At 42.2% G+C, this 20839-nt stretch overlaps 1 protein-coding gene across 2 annotated transcripts in view; it reads right to left on the bottom strand.

Moving 5' to 3' along the window:
• Positions 1-20839, bottom strand: part of Ac76E (adenylate cyclase type 2 Ac76E) — a 770909-nt gene that overhangs the window by 47583 nt on the left and 702487 nt on the right. For both annotated transcript variants that reach the window (XM_075878061.1, XM_075878062.1), the window contains one exon: positions 1522-1580. In XM_075878061.1, the coding sequence (XP_075734176.1) occupies positions 1522-1580 (59 nt within the window). The remainder of the gene's footprint in view (positions 1-1521; positions 1581-20839) is intronic.

The raw sequence follows: 20839 nt of genomic DNA, 5'->3' as shown, positions 1-20839 counted from the left end.
ATAACTGACACCGCATTCACTAAACTTTTCATTCTTAAGCGCTCTTTGTCACAACACAGTCGGCTTTGTTAAGACGTCTTTAGCAGCAGGATTTGCAGAAATTATTTTATGCAAATAGTTTTAGCGTAGTACGTTTTTATGAACATGGACGTTGAAGCCATATTTAATAAATGTTTCATTCATAAGCAATACTTTGCGTTTGCCAGTAACCTTAGCTAATGACACGCACTGTTTAACGATTGACTGTTTAATAGGTCAGTGACGAAGCGGTGACGTAGTACACTAGAGAGCTGCATAGAAGTTAGAGAAAACTGATACTGAAAAAGGCGCGAAAAGACAAAAAAGACAACCACAAAAGAAAGGAGCAACACGCTATCCTGTTTTTCTGCTTTTTTGTGTGGTTATCTCACCTTCTGCGCCTTTCAAGTAAAAATCTGAACAAATACGCCCAATTTCTCTCATGCTAAAGAGATGATTGACAATGACTCTGACAGTTCTTTAATCATAATCTTTCGAGCAGCACAGAGGTTGGTAAGTACTGCAGCCGTTGATGATTCGAAATGCGATATCTTCAACTTTATGGCTGACATAAGACCTCTTCTCAACCGTGCAATGAAGAAAAAAAGCTTAACACAACGTGTAGAAAACGCGCTCTTTCTGTCTAATTTTTTTCTTCTTGTTCGTAACATCACGCCAAGTTCTTCATGTAGCTACACACAAACTAGCCCAACATAACGTATTCATAGCGTGGCGTATCAGAGGATACTGGGCCATTGCGGTATCTAAGTAAACAACCGCGGAGATTTACTGTTAGTCAAAAACAACACAGTTACACGAAGAGCTTGTGTAGGGGCTATTTGGAACATAATGAACAAAAAAAGCATTGCAATGTTCACAAACAGGGCAGGCAAAAACGCACAGACGACGCGCTTCGTCAGTGTAGTTCTTGCCTGATTTGTTCACTGGCGTTTTCAGCTACAAAGCTTCGCTAGCTAACACGTGGACTTATACTTGCACAGTGAAACACGACAAAATTTAAGAATGCTTGTCTCTTCAACTTGAATCCGAATGTACAGCTGTCTGTTCCGTTAGGAGTGTAACAAGCTGTGTTCCAAGGAAGCTTTGCAGCTGCTGGCTGCTGTGCCAGAAGTCACGTGATCATAAAGAGAACTAGTGAGTTTGGGACTGGGTGGAACCTGTGCGTCGCGACGTCGCTACAAGCGCCTCAGTAATTCGACCATGCCTACCACTGTTTGCGAACATCAAACAGGTCCATTGGGTACTTCCAATATGGCAGTTTTAAGCACTGCCGTGGCTCTGTGGTATCAGAATGCTTGGGTTGCGTTGTGGCTTGAAGCTCATTTGGACGGAGCCGCAACGAGTGGTATACGCCATGGCGTGGTTTTCGCTCGTCTACACACTAAGTTACCGCCAACTAAGACAACACATGAGGCATTTGCGTTCATATGTACCGATACTGCTGCTCTCAATTACGAAGTTTTCGATAACGAGAAAGCTTACCTGAAGTTCCACGGAACTCCTGAATCGGGAAGAAGGTTAGCCTCGATTAAAGCCAAGCTCTGTAAAAAAAGAACAAAAAACAATGCAGGACATGAGTTCAAAAGCCATAGAAATGAGAGTGATGTAGAGAGCAAAAATTTTAAGCATTAAAACAGTAAGTTACAGACGCCATAAATAGGCAGGCGAAATAAAGTTTTAGGCCAACAGCGTCGTTATTATAGGCTCAATAAACTGTTACATATACGTAAATACCTGCAAAACAAAGACGCCCGCGACCTTTATCTACAACAGGAAAGCAAGAAAGGTTATTGTTAATGACGGCATAAAGGCACCAACAGTCGAACGTAGCCATGCAATTGTCTGTGTTATATATATATATATAAAGAGAGTGAGAGAGAACATTTTTTACAGTGGGCCAAACATACTTGGGAAGACAAAAGACACAACTTCGTGGCGGTTGTCTTAAACTTAATGTTGCGACCGGTGGACCGGTCTTCGTCAGGCTTTGCAAACAAGTGCTTTGTTCGCAAGCCTTGACGAAGATTTTTCCACCGCGAAACAGTTGGAAATAAAAAAATAAAATTAAGACATTAAGACAGCCACTAAGCTGTGTTTTTTCTCGTCCTCTCTCTCTCTCTCTATAATATATATATATATATAATATATATATAATATATATATATTATAATATAATATACTATACTATAATATATATATAAATATATATATATATATATATATATATATATATATATATATATATATATATATATATATATATATATATATATATATATATATATATATATATATATTTATATATATATATACATATATATATATATAAATATATATATATTGCTATGATGAACTACAAATGAGATTGATAAAGTAAAACAAAATTTCGGACTGAGTAACTAGAGGTTGGTGTTGCGATCATTCAATCACAGATTTTGTGTTTCGAAAATGTAATTTTTATTATTTATGTGCGCTCAAAACTGAAACGCTCACCGTGAAATAACAATCTCGAACGTGTTTATTCGCCCTTCGTATTTCCTCATGGCTTTTTTACCAGTAGTTTTTTAGCGCGAGAAAACCTACTTACTTTCCGGTATGTGGAGCTCTTTGCCTTAACACGTTTGATATTCTGAGCCGGCACAGCATCACTAATAACATGATATGCATCCATGCTTTCGTGTGAGTCATATTGAACTACGAGAAACGCTTCGAGGAGCTGAATTTTCAGATGTCAGTGAAGCATACCAAATGGGTGCCACTCTTTTTACTGAAGCATAGAAGTACGCGTTTCTTTTAAGGTATGCCTTATTATCAAGAAGTGAGAAGAAAAAAAAGCACACATTTTACTATTATTTGCTTTCGCAAGTACTTCAACGAAGACAGAGCTGACACTGTGTCAAGGATGCAGCTCCTCTGCAGTGTTTACGGAATGCGAATGATAAGCATAGAAACACAAAAACCATTTAATGACTGCGTGATGCAAAGCGCAGAGAGGCAGAATGCACACCGTATACGGCGGTGTTGAGCAACGCTTGTACCCGTCGCCCTGCATGTGTATATGCGGAAGCACAAGTAGAAGTGAGGAGCGCATTTGATAAAATGTAGGCGCACAAAAAAGAAAGGATTCTGCGTGGAAGTGTGTTAGGCTGCGAGTAGCTCCGGCTGCCTAAATATTTTCTTGCATTGATGGCACCTGACAGGCGAGAATAATAAGAATTCGAGGCTCTCCTTGTTCGGCGCCAAGCTTTTCGGGCTAGTTGCATCACTCGGCAAGCATCTGCGCTCAAAAGATCTAGTCACAGAGCTTCGTGAAGCAAAAAAATTATAATGAAAAGCGCGATTAAATTTGACTAGACACACTCAGTTCGCGCTTTCGGTTGTCCTGTTTCTCTGTTCTGAAATTGGTTTACTCAGCGGAATTGGGAGATATGAGGGGCCGTTATTGCAAATAGAGCCGTCAGTTAAACACGCGCAGAAACCCAACAAAGTTGCCGTTCCTCCTAAAAAGCGCCGAATATCTTAAATGAATAACTCATTTAAGTAACGTGCAGCATATTGAAGCTAGGTTTATGAATGACGTTTAATAAAGGAAAGTTGTGAAATCTGACAAAAAAATAGAACGTCTATTTCAGCACAACGTGAAGTGCGCAACGAAGACAGCATAAGGTCGTCTTGCGTCGCACCAGTCGGTGCCATGAGCGCAATTTGAAGGACGGTCAAGAAAAAAAAAACTAAGTAAAAAAGTGTCAAGCGTCACTGGCAGATGGCGGTAGTCTGCAAATTTTAAGTATTTCGTTTTTTTTTGTACGCGTGGTTTCATATTGCGGGGGGCATGCGGAAATTAGAGACGTGACGTGTTCGTTGGCTTTTTAATGAACTTGCTTGTAGCGAAAGGCTAAATATATATGAATCAGCTTTTTAGCTGTGTTTTTGTTACAACACGTTACATTGGACGCAAAACTCTTGTATTCTTCGCCTTGTTTGGTAAGTTTTCAATACACCAAGTTTGTTGTTTTTTTATAGCTTATTATCAAATGACGGAGTTAAAAAAAGAGAGAAAGAAAGAGAGAAAAAGAGAGTGATCTGGAGAGAGAGGCGCACTATGGAAGAACAAAAAAATTGGAAGATGAAGAAGAAGAGGAATGTTCGCAGTTTATATGCACACACCTCTGCGTAATAATCTTCGCAGTGTTGCGACACATTTCAAGTATCCTAAACACCAGAAGTTGAGCTAGTTGGTAGGCATTCATCATGACAAGAGGTAATGCGTGCAGACGGGAAAAACTATCAGACAACACACATGCAATAGAGTACGTAACTAAGTACGTAACTAAGTCACTCATTGTAATTTATGCAATGCGTGTTGTAATAGTTTTATTAAAATAAAGTGTGATATAGAAGTTAATTTATTATATGCGTTACATATGCTACGCATTTAATCGAACGCACAACGCAGCTTTTTATAAGCTTGAGTAAATGTGCCTTACATGCTCATTGAATGTCACATGCTGGTTGACATTCACACTAAGAATTTTCACCGAAATCTTAAGAGTAATATTCTGTGACCCTGAGTATACTTTTTGGCTGGCAATAGGTTCGGAATATCCGGAGTGCAATAAATATACCGCATTCGCGTTGGTCAATTCAGAATTATTATATTAAAAATTTATGACACTTTTTATAGTATAAAACACAGTGAGATTCCGAAAGGTAGCATACTCGCTAATTTCTTCTCAAGGGTGAAAATGTAACAAGCTTACAGGAATCAAATTATTTAGGCGATGTCATTTGTGTAACATACAGAGAGGGCAGGAGTCAGAGTAGCAGCTTGTGGTGCGCCAGCTTTAACTGTTTTATCACTCATCTGTCGCGGTGTTGCGGCGGTTAAGGTGTGGGTTTCATCGCGTCTGCGCTGAACGTATTTCGATGTAGGGGAAAGGGTAGAGGCCCGTGTACTGTGTTATGCCAATGCACGTTGAAGAACACCATGGCCGAAATTTCTGGAGCCCTCTCACTCAACGGCTTCCTCAAAATAATATTGTGATTTTGGAATGTAAAACCCCAGATAGTATGTTTATTTTTGGTTATTCATATCTAGAAATTGACACCACGTTTTCACATATGACCGAACGAGCAAGTTTAGAGACGGTCAAGCGTGCAAACAGGTAAGCAATAAAAGAAAAGAAGACAAACACAGACCCATGAGGTTAGTAGTTCATGTCTCACATGGTTTACTGAAATTTAAGCTAAGTTCGAAGGAGAACAATTTCGTTTTTCGAATCGCACCTGCCTCTTCCTATGTTTTGTGCATTTAATGCCCGCTTCTTCGAGGAATATAGCTCAATTTCTACGACTGCGCTATTCAAGGCATGCGGGAGCAATAATAATAATAATAATAATAATAATAATAATAATAATAATAATAATAATAATAATAATCAAAAACTGCGTGCTTTAAATTGTCAATAAGCAAGAAAAGGGATCAAAACTACACCATATCTCGCTAAAGAGAACCATGTGTAGTTTCCAAGCAGCAGCTGCTATCACTTTCAGTGGCGGCGGCGTTGAAGCTGACTCTCATCGTGGCGTTGCGCAGGAGAGAAAACTTTGGAGGCACAAAGCACGCCGTTATGGACTGTTGTTTTCTATTGGAACATGCCAATCCTTGCTAATGGGCAATGAGATACACAAGACTCCGATTGGACACAAAGACCCGCAGTCAGCTTTTAGTTAATGCGACTTCTGCGGATTTTCATTGTTGAACAACGCACAGGAGGAATCTCCTACCGGCACTACCTTGAAGGTCAACATCCGCTATATATACGGGGTGGCAAGTGAATGGTTGTGCAGGCCGAACAGTAGGTTTTTTTTTTTTTTTGGTCAAGTAACTCACTGGCAGACACTGCCTGCGTCAGTGTTGCGAGGCGAGAAGAGGTGAGCGTAGAAGAGGAGTGAGAGGGCGACACGCGCATGCGCAATGGGGGTGTAAACGCCGCGGAGAGAGACGCCAAGAGCAAATAGAGAGGAAGAGGCTAGAGGAAGAAAGAGAGAAGGGGACGCACATATGCAGTAAGGGTGGCCACGCCGCACACCTGATGGAACTCGACTATAAGACGTTTCGCATATCAATAGCGCAGCTGGCACTTGATCGCACAAGGCTGGCTGACAGCACAGCTGGTGGGCACCTAGGCGGTTCCGGCTTGGCAAGGTTTTTACCCTTACACCGCTCTCTTTAAAACTCTTTGCTATTCTACAACTATACATGGCTACGCGAGCTCTCCTTTTTTGCACGTTTCTTTCTATCCCTTTCTCTCTTTGTCTATTTTTTCGCTGCTTGTTTGACTTTTTATCTACTTCTTTCCTTTCTATCTGTATATCTTTTTCTTTCTTTCTATGTCTCCCGCTCTCTTTTTTTGTCGTTCTCTCCTTTCCATTATTTTTCGCTCTTTCTTCCCTTTCTTTTCTATTCAGTTTCTTGTTTTGTTTTTCTCTGAGTTTTTTTTTGTTCTCTTTCTTTCACATATTTTAAACTTCTCAATCTTTGTCTTTCTCTCCTTCTCTTCCACCTACTTTTTCTCTGATTAGAAAATAATATTTTTAGGCAATAACAGTTCTTACATAAAACGTTTCATATTCGGGAATGCACCGTAATACGACTCGCTAAGAATACTTTGTAGTGGAGGTATTTTGCCATGAAATCGCGGGAATATCAGCCTTCAAAAAACACGTATACACAAAAAGAGAAGTATGACGACCCCACACGCTGGAACATTTTTGACTTTTTCTTAAGTTTGAAAAATTTGCGACCCTTCATTTGGTTAGTTTTGAAGAGAACTATCTTGACGGCTCACAAACAGCAAGCAAACAGTTCAGCGTAACTCGTGATTAAAGAAATAAAATTGCTCAGAGAGAGAGAAACGAAAGGGAAAGGCAGAGAGGTTAACCAATCTAGGCTCAGATGGCTACCCTACGCTTGCGGGGGGGGGGGGGGGGAGGGGGGAATAATAAAAAAAGGATAGAGAAGAAAAAAAGAATTTTGCAGACACGCACTCATCTTACTTTTAGAGCCTTCATTTGGTCCATTCTTGATCTTCCACAGACATTCTAAATGCGGACACAAAACGTGCTCCTTCGGCCACACGCTCTGGCTATGCCTATTTAACGTGAGCTCCCCTCTACACGATGTGGCCACCAGGGATGAGAGACTGTGCAGTCTGGTCCGGACCTCGCACATCAACGCCAGGCCGTGCAGAGGGCTGATGTCCTCGCCGATTGTCATCATCTCCCGGTTCCGACATAAGTGGCGCCACCGACTTCACGGGGAGGTCTCTCGCCCTCTTTTAGTCTTGTTCCTCAGGACTCCAATAATGTTCTTTGTATGCGCACGCATGCACAGGTTACCGAAGCATATTATTATAGCACAAGAACACGAACACGGTTCATTTGGTTAGAGAGAAAAACTAGAAAGAAGGAAGGCAGGGAAGTTAACCAGATGCTAGTATGTGGTATGTTACCCTACACTGGGGTTACGAAACAGGGGATTGAAAGAGAGAGAGGTAAAAAACTTGACCCTCTATCTGCATGTTTCACTGCAAATATCGTCGAAACACGATAATCTTGCGTGAGTAGACAGTGAACAAAACGCTTTTTTAATGTTCTGCGCGAAAAATATGGTCAATTGTGTTCTAGAAGCGCTGCGTTAGAGTATCTCGATGCGTGCAGTTAAGGCAAAAGAGCGCATCAAAGCACTTTAGACACGAGCGCCATCTGGTAGTTATCTTCGAAAACGAAGCAAGGCGTGCGCGCTCGCCGAGGAAGATGCGTGCCTGTCTCGGAGGCGATAAGGTATAGAACGCAAAGCGACGGGCAGGTGCCACCACCGTGTCATCTTAGCAAATCGTTTGAAAAACTTGCCGTTTTGAGCATCGCGTTGCACTGTCAGTGCAGCGTGATAAACGCCATGGTTCTTAGAATTACTTGTGTGTGCCTTTTCTAGTATAAAGACACACATACAAAACATCGACGTGTTGTTATGGTGCCTCAGATGTGCGCAATAATTGCTTTTTAATTGACAATCGCACAAGTATGAACGCTGAAGCTTGAGCAATATTGGTGGGCGCTGCGGATGGGGTTGGCCGTTTGAGGTATCATTTGGTGCCGTTAGGAAAGTAGTTACCGCGGACAGACAGACAGACAGACAGACGGACAGACAGACAGATCGACAGACAGACATACCAAAATGTTGTCTCAGAAGGTCCACAAGAAAGACTATTGACTTTAAAATAAATAAAAGCAAAACACGGACACACACGCATACACAAATTCAGTCCACTCAGAGGCGTTCCGACAGGCCAGACGCCCCCAAAAAGCGCAGTGGTGCTTGCACGGCCTTAATATTTGATGATGAGTCGTGACGATGGCACTGTATACTTTTTTCTGAGCGCGGCTAGTAGTCTAACTTGTTAAGTGTATGAGAAAAGTATTGTCTTTCTAGGTTATATTCTGGGCAGTTAGACAGGACGTGTCTCATTGTCTTTTCATCTCCGTAATGTGCACAGGCGGCGGTGTTGGCCACAAGTACGCACGGGTAAACGCGACGCCCAACCATAATCTGCGCAGAACAGCAGTATCACCTCGTCGAAGTTTTTTTAGAGGCCGTAAGCTTAACTTAGAATGAAGAGATCGTAGTCTTGCATGCGTAAAAAGAGGCTCATTTCAAAGTGACATGGAGCATTGGCGAGCGAGCTTGCGGAACGTCCTAGCAGCGTCCATCCTAGAGAGAGGTATGGACTGGTCGTGGTCTTCTGTAAGGGCTGAACGGGCAGCTTGACCAGCCCAACGATTATCGATGTAACGGAGAGGTGCTGGAAAGTGTTGCTGCCAAGTTGTGTTGCACGCCAACTGGTACAGCGGAGAAGGGCGCGCTCTATCTCTAGACGTTACGTCAGTGGCCCCGTGTTCCAGACGTGGGCGTGCTTGTGCGAAACGCCAAATATTTCGCTTTGCATTTACCTTTCGAGTTGCATTTTCACCCTCTTGCTACGGGTATTCATCTAGGCCGCATCGCCTGCATGCAGATGGGTGGTGGCGGCTGTTGGCGCACGCACACACACACACACACACACACACACACACACACACACACACACACACACACACACACACACACACACAAAACTGCGCGTGCTCACGCGCTTTATAGCTAGGAGGAGACTTCGAGCTTTAACAAGAAGAAGCAAGTGACGATCGGCAGCAGCCGGGTGCTGGCCCATTATTGAACAGCTTATACGTGGACAATGGTCGATGAAAAAAGATACGCATCAGGTGAATCATGCTTGCGGCATATTAAAATACAAACAAAGGATTTGTGTGCAGCACTAGATTACAAGAGCAGACCAGCATTATTTACTGTTGAGCAATACGCGTTGATTACGTAAAGACGATGACGTGACGATGGTGTATTACTATTGAGGAAAACAAAATGGAAGAAAAAAAAGAAAGAAGAACGCGAAGAAAAGAGTGAACAGCAAATATATGTTATTGCTTAGAGCATCTGGATTAGTGGATTAGTGCTTTTAACAGCGGTGGCAAATAATATCAAGAAATAACAGCAACAACAAACGAGTAAAATGCTCAAGTGACTGGTAGAGGTGCGAATACACTCTCGTGAACGATCTTTAAACATTAAGGCCCTATGCAAAAAATGCAGTGGATGCAAAGTGCGCCTCTTTGAGTAATATGGCTCAAGAAATGGAGTCAAGCTATCTGCTTCTAGGGATTTTTAAACATATCTGCTATCACGTACACGTAACACACTCGATATCATCTGAACCCATAGTCAAGATTTTGCGTGACAGACTTCATAAACTTGATAATGAGAGCAGTGTTAGAAAAGGGAAGCCAGCTTGTGAATATCTATTATCTCAGTGTTAGCGTACTTAGGTTACAATTTATTTTTATGTCTCGAAAGAAAGATAACATCACAACTACCACCAATATGCGATCCAGCCATGTTTTTAACGCCTACCTGAACTGACGCTAGATTCTTGATGCGCATAGCTTACTGACCACGCTAAATGCGTCCACCGCTTACTTTATACCTCTTTGTTTTGTAGGAGAATGTTACGTCACGAAATTGCGGTATGATGATGAGTGATGCCGCAGTAGAAAGTTGTGGGAATTTGGGAAACCCGGTGTTCTATAATGAGCACCTACAATATAAATAAAAAGTAGCACCACTATAATGAGAGCCTGCTGAATATACGGGCCTCTGTGCTTTAGAACTTGGTAAGAGACTAAATAATTTTATATGATTTTTGCTTTTTTCCGTGCCAGCATTTGTCGCTCTAAGCACACTTGTTTCTGCCCCACGATATTATTTGTGCTAAAAGTAAGCATTTTATACAAGCCTTGACTATTTCTTCGCTAACGCATTACTAATAAAAGAAATGGGAGGAATTTCTTTTATGTAAAGAGTAAAAGACAAGCTTCTTTCGCACTACAGTATGCTTGGAACACATGAATATGTTCGACTTCGCACGTATTGTAACGTTCGCGAAGCATATTTCAAACATTCACTCCAGTAAACATGTACGGTGCCTGTATAGAGTTACTCTGTATTATGTAAAGAGTGTCTCTGGTGGGAAATACACGTTTCGTGCAGTGCGTCACGTATGTAGGCGCTTTTTTTGCTTCATTATATGCACGCTATTTGGTTATTAATGCGATAGCATAAAGATTCCTTTTAGCTGAACTTCCGGCGTCGGTGCCGGCGTCGATGGCGACGTTGTTGGTTGATTGAAAGTCTCCGTTGTCTGTAAAGGAAAATTTATGATAAGAATTCAATGAAATATAAAAAGTTTCTATTTGATTGCAAATCCCACCCAGGCCTTCTGCCTGGCAAGCAGGTGTTCCACCATTAAGTAGTGCCAGTGCTTGAAGCTGCTTCGCGAAAAAAGTGATATAAGAATATTCTATAGCAAAATCAGGCTCCCTAACGCAAACAATATTGCGAGAATCGTAGAATCACGCCAGGCGTCAAAACATGTGAATTGGGCAAGTAGGTAGCGCCCATTCACTGCAAAATGCGCAGCTGCGTAAGTGCACGTGACACCTTGCGACTTGGGTGTTTCACCAACTTGACAGAGGAAAAATTTTGGTGTCGTCGGTGTTTCCCAACTGTACTTGCCGTAAATATTCAAGGATCTGTTTTGAAACGGCCAATGTTACATGCACAAATGATCCACTTCTTACGGCCTCTATGCGCACGAGGCCCAATTTCGCTATCGCCTTATACTCTAGATTCGAAGCTTCTTCCAAGTTATTACTCAAGAAATATTGATTATATTCAGCCTGTAACGCAGGAGGCATTGATATATAAGTACACGAATACACTCAGCAGTGAGCTAAATATTTTAGCTCATCTCGACGAAAGAAACCAAAGAAAAGGAACGGCCCTTATGAAAATGACTGTTGATTTTCCATTGTCGGACTGTGATCGAACCATTGACTCCATTGATCATTAACGGTTCCACAATACTTATTGACTTGCTTCAATACTTCGTCGACAATATTTCTGTGGAGCATCAGCAATAAAAATGCTATTGACTCATTTTTGTTGAAATACCATTGAGGAAGTGTTTCGTCAACAATATTTCTGTTGAGCACTTTGCAATAAAGTTTTTATTGTCTCATTTCTATCAAACAACCACGAACAAAATATTTCGTAAACAATATTTCTGTTGAGCACTTTGCAAAAAATTTTGTTCTCTCATTTCTATCAAAAAACCATGGACGAAATATTTCGTAAGCAATATTTCACAAAAAAATTGAGCCGTGCGCTTGCTCATGTTCTCCAGTGCACGCGCGTGAAGGGGGGGGGAGGAAAAAAAGAAAACAGACGTGAGAACCATGGAAGCTCAGAAGTTTCGTGTTCGCTCTATAGTGCATGCGTGACAGGACTGAAACACTGGCCTATATGCAGATGCTCGTGTTCTACAAAACAAATTGAACTGATGATTTTAGAAAATCAGGGTAAGAAAGTAACAAAAGGAAGGCAGCGAGACAGAGAAAGATCCAAAATAAAAAATGGTTGGTTGATGTTTGATTAATGGTTGCGTAATTTGATGATGATCATGAACATAAGGTACACAGAAGTCAGGTGCAGAAGTCAGCAGGAGAGTATATGCCAGGGAAATTTGCTCTCTGTTTTGAATATTAAGTACAGTTCTCATATTCCAGCATGGATTTGTAATACTGAACTATGACCAACACAACCAGTGTAATGCAGTGGAGATAATGGACCGCTATAAATATCCCAATTTTTTAAATAGCAACTGCATGCAGTAACAATAAAGATTTTCAGGTTTGTTCTGCACTAATTCTTGACCGCAACTGCACGCGGATGTTTGCGAAAGAGATGTGCAGAGGCATCATTTATTTGGAGGAAGACCTACCTGTTCGTCGCTAATTTGTGTACGTCATACTTGACCTTGGCGCACGTTTCGGCATTCACTTGAACAGCGTTTCATGCTGAATAAATGTAAGAGTAGCCACGTCTCATAAATAAGATCAGTTAAAAACTGAAAATGAGTAAGAACCACTCAATATGCGAAATAATGTGCATAAATGTTATTTGAGGAAATAAGTTATCATCGAAATGCTAAAAAGGCGCTGCTGCCCCAACGTGCAGCTTACTGCAGTTCGCGCGTACGAAATGCAAATGTTAGCGTAGGCACGCTAAAATACTCATTCAACGTTTACGTGTGAAAGTGCATTGTCTTCAAACAGCTGAGAAAAGGCTGCTGTCACTGATACGCGTGTACCTCGCGACACAAATAAGCGAAATTGCTTACAACACGCGCACGTGTGAAAAACATACGTAAGTTTCGACATTGTATCTACGCTAAGGTTGGTTTTCTCACTAAGAGCCGAGTACCTGTTCTGCAGCGACACTCTGAATTCCTGTACTTTCCCTCTCAGTGCTAGCTCATTGATTGGCTTCTTGCGTATCAGTTTCTGTCATTCCTTCTTCAAGGCTAGGCGAATTCGAGACCATACCATTCTATGGTCACTGCATCGTACTTTGCAACCACTTCCACATCCTGCACGATTCCTGGGTGTGCGGTCATTATAAAGTCTATTTCGTTCTTATTTTCGCCATTAGGGCTCCTCCATGTCCACTTGCGGTTTTCTCGTTTTCGGTAGAAGGTATTCAAAATCCGCAAATTATTGCGTTCTGCGAATTCTACTAGTAGCTCTCCTCTGACGTTTCTAGTGCCGATGCCATAATCTCCTACTGCCTGGTCTCCAGCCTGCTTCTTCCCTACCTTTACATTAAAGTCACCCATCACTATAATATACTGTGTTTTTACCTTACTCATTGCCGATTCCACGTCTTCATAGAAGCTTTCAACTGAAGCGTCATCATGGCTGGATGTAGGCGCGTAAGCCTGTACTACCTTCATCTTGTATCTTTTATTCAGTTTAATTACAATACCTACCACCCTTTCATTAACGCTATAATATTCCTCTATGTTGTCAGCTATGTTTCTGTGAATTAGGAACCCCCCTCCCAGTTCTCTTCTGTCTGCCAAGCCCCGATAGCAAAGGACGTGCCCATTCTGTAGCACCGTATAGGCCTCATCTGTCCTCCTATCCTCACTGAGCCCTATTATATCCCATTTAACACCCTCTAGCTCTTCGAATAGTACAGCTAGACTTCCCTCACTAGATAAGGTTCTAGCGTTAAACGTTGCCAAGTTCAGGTTCCAATGGCGGCCTGTAGTCCAGAGATTCTTTCTTAGCACCCTCTGCTGCGTTGTAGATCTGACCGCCACCGTAGTCAGTTGCTTCGCAGCTGCTGAGGACTGAGGGCCGTGAGTTATTTGGCGTATCCATGTGGGAGGTAGTGGCCAGATACTGCACCAGGGTGGCCAATCCTTCTCTGGTGAGGGAGTGCGTTTCCGGCGGTGGTTACTGGTGAGGCCGCACCTCAGGCCTCTTACAATGAATGATAATCTGACGAGTATCATTACGGAGTGTGCAGGGGAAGTTGGAGGCAGGGTAGTTAGACAGGACACTGGCAAGCTTTCCCAGGAAACGAAGAACCTAATTAAGAAGCGTCAAACCATAAAAGTGTCAAGTACAACAGACGAAATAGAACTGGCAGAGCTTTCGAAGTTGATTAATAGGCGTAAAGAATGCGATGTAAGAAGGTATAACATGGAGAGAATTGAACACGCTCTGGAAAACGGAGGAAGCTTCAAAGCAGTTAAAGAGGAAACTTGGGATAGGCAAAAGTAGGATGTATGCACTAAGGGACAAAGAAGGCAAAATGACTACCAATATGGATAGGATAGTTAAAATAGCGGAGGAGTTTTACAGAGATCTGTACAGTAGCCGAGGCAACCACGACCTTAATACTATAAGAACTAGCAGTAACCCAGACGACACCCCACCAGTAATGATAGAAGAAGTCAGAAAAGCTTTGGAGAGCATGCAAAGAGGCAAAGCTGCTGGTGAGGATTAGGTAACATCAGATCTGCTGAAAGATGGAGGACAGAGTGTGTTAGAAAAACTAGCCACCCTGTTTACGAGGTGTCTCCTGACGGGAAGGGTACCAGAGTCTTGGAAGAACGCTAACATCATCTTAATACAGAAGAAAGGAGATGACAAGGACTTGAAGAATTACAGGCCGATCAGCTTGCTCTCTGTAGTGTACAAGCTATTTACAAAGGTAATTGCTAACAGAGTAAAGAAAACATTAGAATTCAATCAACCAAAGGAACAAGCAGGATTTCGAACAGGCTACTCAACAATTTACCACATTCATACTATCAATCAGGTAATAGAGAAATGCTCAGAGTATAACCAACCACTATACATAGCCTTCATAGATTACGAGAAGGCGTCTGATTCATTAGAAATATCAGCCGTCATGCAGACACTGCGGAATCAGGGCGTAGATGAAGTATATATAAACATTCTGGAAGAAATCTACAGGGGATCAACTGCTACCATAGTGCTTCATAAAGAAAGCAACAAAATATCAATCAAGAAGGGTGTAAGGCAGGGGGACACAATCTCCCCAATGCTATTTACCGCATGCTTACAGGAGGTTTTCAGAAGCATAGAATGGGAACAGTTAAGGATAAGAGTTAATGGAGAATACCTTATTAACCTGCGCTTCACCGATGACATTGCATTGCTGAGTAACTCAGGGGACGAATTGCAACTCTTGATTACGGAGTTACACAGGGAGAGCAGAAAGGTGGGTCTTAAAATTAATCTGCAGAAAACGAAAGTAATGTACAACAACCTCGGAAAGGAACAGCGCTTCAAGATAGGTAATAGTGCACTTGAAGTTGTAAAAGACTATGTCTACTTAGGGCAGGTAATAACCGCAGAGCCTAACCACGAGATTGAAGTAATTAGAAGAATAAGAATGGGGTGGAGCACACTCGGCAAGCACTCTCAAATTATGACAGGTAGATCGCCATTATCGCTAAAGAGGAAGGTATATAACAGCTGTATCTTGTCGGTGCTTAGCTACGGAGCAGAAACCTGGAGACTCACAAAGAGGGTTCAGCTTAAATTGAGGACGACGCAGCGAGCAATGGAAAGAAAAATGGTGGGTGTAACCTTGAGAGACAAGAAGAGAGCGGACAGGATTAAGGGACAAATGAGGGTTAAGGATATTATAGTTGAAATAAAGAAGAGGAAATGGACATGGGCCGGGCATGTAGCGCGTAGACAGGATAACCGCTGGTCATTAAGGGTAACTAACTGGATTCCCAGAGAAGGCATGCGGGTTAGGGGGAGAGAGAAGGTTAGGTGGGCGGACGAGATTAAGAAGTTTGTGGGTATAAATTGGCAGCAGCAAGCACAGGCCCGGGTTAACTGGCGGAACATGGGAGAGGCCTTTGTCCTGCAGTGGACGTAGCCAGGCTGATGATGAAGCTTCGACAACCGAACATAACAACATCACGCTGGTATCCGCAAATTTCGGTGAGCGAAACACCCGCGATTCACTGGGAAGCACTAAAACGACGCACGAACACACGTCAATCATTCTTGCGGAACGGCGCACCACAAACCACAGTCGGAGCCGAAAGCGCTCACCGTTGTTGTCTCAAGTTCATGAAGCCCTACAAACTATTCGCTGATCAAATGCATGCGCAAACAAATGTATATGGTGCAAATATTGTTCTAAGTTTCGCCAACGATTAACAAAAAGCCGTTTGGTAGATATATACTCCGCAAAAAGACTCGACTTTACGCTGTGGTGCAATGGGTAAAACATCTGCTTCACATTCATGAGGTCCCAAGTTCGATTCCGGTGTTCGGGTGGTCTGCAGATGTGGGTGAGTGTAATATTGATAGTTTTAAATTATTTATGGTCTTAATGTCTACCGCATTTTTGGCGAAATGCCACTGTCAAGTGCGAAAAGTTATTTATTTCGCATTGATAAATTATTGATGGTTTTCAATTGAAAGTCATGGGCCAATTTTCAATGCTTGTCAACAATTGCCTTTGTGATATTTCAATTGATCCATAACGTGTTTTCTATCGCTATTTCATTTTCTCTCAATGATAAATCGATATCGAGTTCATTTACGGCTTTCAATTCAAAGTCATGGGCCAATTTTCAATACTGGTCAACAGTTTCCTCAATCGTATTTCAATTGAACCGTCATGTATTTGCGATCCCATCTGTTGTCATTGCTCAATAACTTTTCTTTGTTTTTCTTAATAGAAATTTTTGTAAGGGGGTGCATATGATAGAGGCAGCTCTTTTCCACAAGTTGGCACCAACAAAGACTGATACAGCAATGCCCATGGCAACTGAGTCTCCTTTTAAAATCGCACTGGTCGGCGTGAGGCGACCATAGGGAATAGAGCAAACCAAGCGGGAAATTCCCAAGCAAGACAGGCGCTTGTCAAGCTTAGCCGACCCAACAAATGAGACCAGTACGAAAGAGCTCGGCTTTCGCTAGCTGCCTCGGCGCGATAGACGCGTGGCGAAAAGAAGAAATAAACCTCGACGAGGTACAGCGAGGTGCGAATGACAGAAGGCGCGGAAAGCCGCGAATGCTGTCCGAGCTTCGCGGCCGGGTTTTTTTCGCGAAAGCTGCTCCCGCGTCGAATTTCCCGCGAGAGGCGGAAATGAGGAACCTCTCGATTCTGGCGCGGACACTTTGTCGGTGACGTTCTCCCTGCCCTCCTTGCAGACGGACCGCGTACCCACAAAATCTTTCGCCCTTGTCCCCAGGTCCCTGCCGAGGGCACGTGCAGAAACAACGGCTCTCGCGCCGGTAGGGATACCAAAGGTGAGACGAGGCGACGGAAATTGCGAACGTGAGCTGCAGCCGATGCCCCTGGAGACTCAACGACTCGGCGGAACACACCTGGCGGAAGTAAAGTGAGAAGGACGGAAAAGCCGTGTCGCTGTAACCTTGTCACCGCTATATCGTCCAGTGTTTGACTGCCGAGGATCCTGGGGCACTTATTTTGACAATTATACTGCCTGCCCAGTGCGAAGCACCGAACCTGAGAAGTAGCAAATTACTTAGGTAATATACTACCTTAGAGTAAATGTTAGGTAATAGTTTATTATAAGGTGCTGGAACTGAATCACGCACAGGTCCGAAAGAAATACTTTACGCACACGGTTACACATACTTTTTAATCCATCATGTTAGATAGATATTTATTTATTTATTTATTTCAATACCCTAAAGGCCCAATTGGGCATTACATAGGGGGGGATTTAAGTGAATACATACATTTCAAGCAATATGAACAGAAAACAGAATACCAAAAAGTAACAATTAAAAGGAAACATCGAGTAAATCAAATCACAGCATCAAGTCAAGTACGTTCACCAACATTAATCGAGTACATATACATTAGTACAATAATAATGAAAACATTTAAGAAAATTACATCGAAGAACACTGAATAAGTATCGGGAGCAAAAACAGCAGACAAAACGAGGGCAATCAGACACAGGTCAGCCATGTTTTTCACTATGCAAATAGCCCTGAAGCATGGAGTTAAATATGGAAGGATCTGTTATTTCGGCGATGTTAGGTGGAAGAGAATTCCACTCGATTATGCATAATGATAATGGCGAATTTTGAAACTTCTTGGTCCTAGCAAAAATGGGGGCCACCTTGTGCGCATGATCGAGGCGGGATGAAGTATGAGGGGCTGGAAAGATATGAGACTGGGCGAAGGATGAGTTGCTGTGATAAAGTGAGTGAAAGAACGATAGTCGTGTATGTCGCCTGCGCATGGCAAGTGTGGTAAGGCTAAGGTCCGATTTTAGTAAAGAAACACTTATGTAACGCGAGTAGCATGATGAGATGAACCGAGCAGCTTTATTCTGTACCATTTCGAGCATGTTAGTAAGACCGATTTGGTGAGGATGCCATATGATTGAAGCGTATTCTAGGGATGGCCGAATCAATGAATTGAAAGCGCGCAGTCTTGTTTCCTTATTAGTGAAATGCAAGCGACGTTTAAGGAGGCCGAGTTTCTTGAGAGCCTTATTAGTAGTATACTCTATGTGAGCAGTCCAGCTTAGATCTGAAGGTGCGGTTAAAAAAATGCCAGGCCTGCGCGGAACGTGCAGCACTGTCACAGCGAAAGCTCGAAGAGCGGTATTTCAGAGCCTTTTCTAAACACTCTTTGAGTAACTGCTACAAGCACATTCGCTCGGTACCCAATACTCCATAAATAATAATAATTTTTGAGTTGTAGGCTGGCATTAATCAGGCTATCTTTCATTGCTCTTCGGAGAAGCGTGGTATCTCTACACACTTGATAGAAATACTGTGGAATATTTTTATACATTGACTGACTGCGATGAAAAATTATGCTTCAAGTAAGTGTGCGCCAAATTTAATAGCTGAACAAGAACAAGCTTTTGTAATGAGTCTGATCAATTCTCGACCCATATTTCACGCAATTTGCATTATGTGAGGCCTGGGTATTCCTTTGATGTTCTGAAACGCTTCTTTACTAAAATTAGTGAAATTACTTTTCTGACATCCAGCTTACCTAGCCAGTTTCAAAATTGGTTTCACGCAGAGGCATGGCTCAGTGGAGGAATACTAGGCTGGCGTACGGGGGACCCTGGTTGAAGTCTTATTGTGTCCTTAATCTTTTTATTTACTGAGGTTTTTCCTATTTCTTGCGATATCGGTTACGAATATCGGCGGCGGCGGACAACTACGGCGCTGCACGTGACTTTCGTTCTGATTTCATAACAGCTTTTGCTGTAACATGCGCGTGGAGAGAATGGCAGCAGTGTGGCTACGCATTGCTTCTATCCCCTCTGATCATGCTACTACGGCTACTTCATCCTCTCGGCTCGTTCATGCTACCACGGCTAATGGATTATTCTTCTATGCAATATGTCAAAATGGCCCTGTAACAAATGAAAAAAAAAACACTTTAACAAGTGCATACACTAACACATCGAACAAAGGGAACAAAAGAAAAAGAGAAGTGTACACTCGAAGGCAACTTCGATTAAATAATCACTTAAATCTTTATATTTCCAGCTCATCCCGTACTTATGAACAAGCTTTTCACATCTACGCGAGCTGTTCTTTGAAGGCCAGCCTCTAATGAGCCAAGGTTGTAATACGGCCTCAAAGCACAGTGGATAATCGCCCAGAGCCCTAAAACTGAACGCTGTAGATTAGGCGAGGCATTGCCTATATTGTTCTTCGTAACTTCACAGAAGCATGATGACGAGTAGGCACGGTGCATACAACGTTGAAAGCCTCGAAACAACGATGCGACAAGATTTACCGGACCCAAAAAAGAGCGCAGCTGAGTGGCCTTCCTTGTTTCCCTTTATTTTTATCTTCTTTTGTTCTTTTAATCTCTGTTTCTTTGTTTCTCTTAGTTTCCATCTTGCTTTCCCATTGTATCTTGCTCTTTTTTTCTCTCTTTTTTGTGCCTGTTTTCTTCCATACCTGTCGCTCTCTTTCTGGGTTTTTCTATTTCTCTCTCTCTCCGTATGTTTCTTTCTTTATCTTTCTTTGTTACCCCTAATTTTACTATTTATTTCACTTTTTGTCTTGCTCTATGTTTTTATCTTCTTGGTGTCTGTTTCTTTCTATACCTTTCTGTCTATGTCCTTTTCTGTCTTTATTTTATGCAGTTATTACCTATATTTCTCTCTATTTGTCCCTTGCTTTTTCTCTCTTCTACTTTCTTTCTCTCGCTCAACATCATCTGTCTCGTTCTTTTGATTATTTTTTTCTCTTTTTTTCACGTGTTTTACGTACTTGAATTGGCCGAACGGAATTGTCGCTTAATGTTCACATCTGCTGCTGTACTTGGTAGTTGACCTAGCCCAGTGCCGGTGTGGAGTTTTGCAAGACAGAGCACAATTTACCGATAGCTCAAATGATCTCGTTGTTAAAAAGAACGTATTTTGCATTTCAAGTCAGCTGTCTGGGTGCGAATCAGTGTTTCCCTATCTTTATTTATTATTATTTTAACATACTTATGAACGAAAGGCGCCATTGATATATCCGGTATTAAATTTTCGTAAGCATCGAAAGACGAGGGACGCCACTGAAGTTTGGCTAGTTTTTGTGTGTAATTGTGCTCTTTTGAATGTACTACACGCCACGTGCTGACGCAAGCGCTTCCGTGTGTATCATCTCTGTATGTTCTGTGCACGCTTAAATCATTCCATAAAGAACCCTTATCAACTCGCCCACTTTTCATTGCCTTTGCAAGGAAGTATACACGTATACGGTACATTGTGTCGAC

The sequence above is a fragment of the Rhipicephalus microplus genome, chromosome X, assembly GCF_043290135.1.
Source record: "Rhipicephalus microplus isolate Deutch F79 chromosome X, USDA_Rmic, whole genome shotgun sequence".
NCBI classification, from domain to species: Eukaryota; Metazoa; Arthropoda; class Arachnida; order Ixodida; family Ixodidae; genus Rhipicephalus; species Rhipicephalus microplus.
This window is presented reverse-complemented; position numbering and strand designations above follow the sequence as displayed.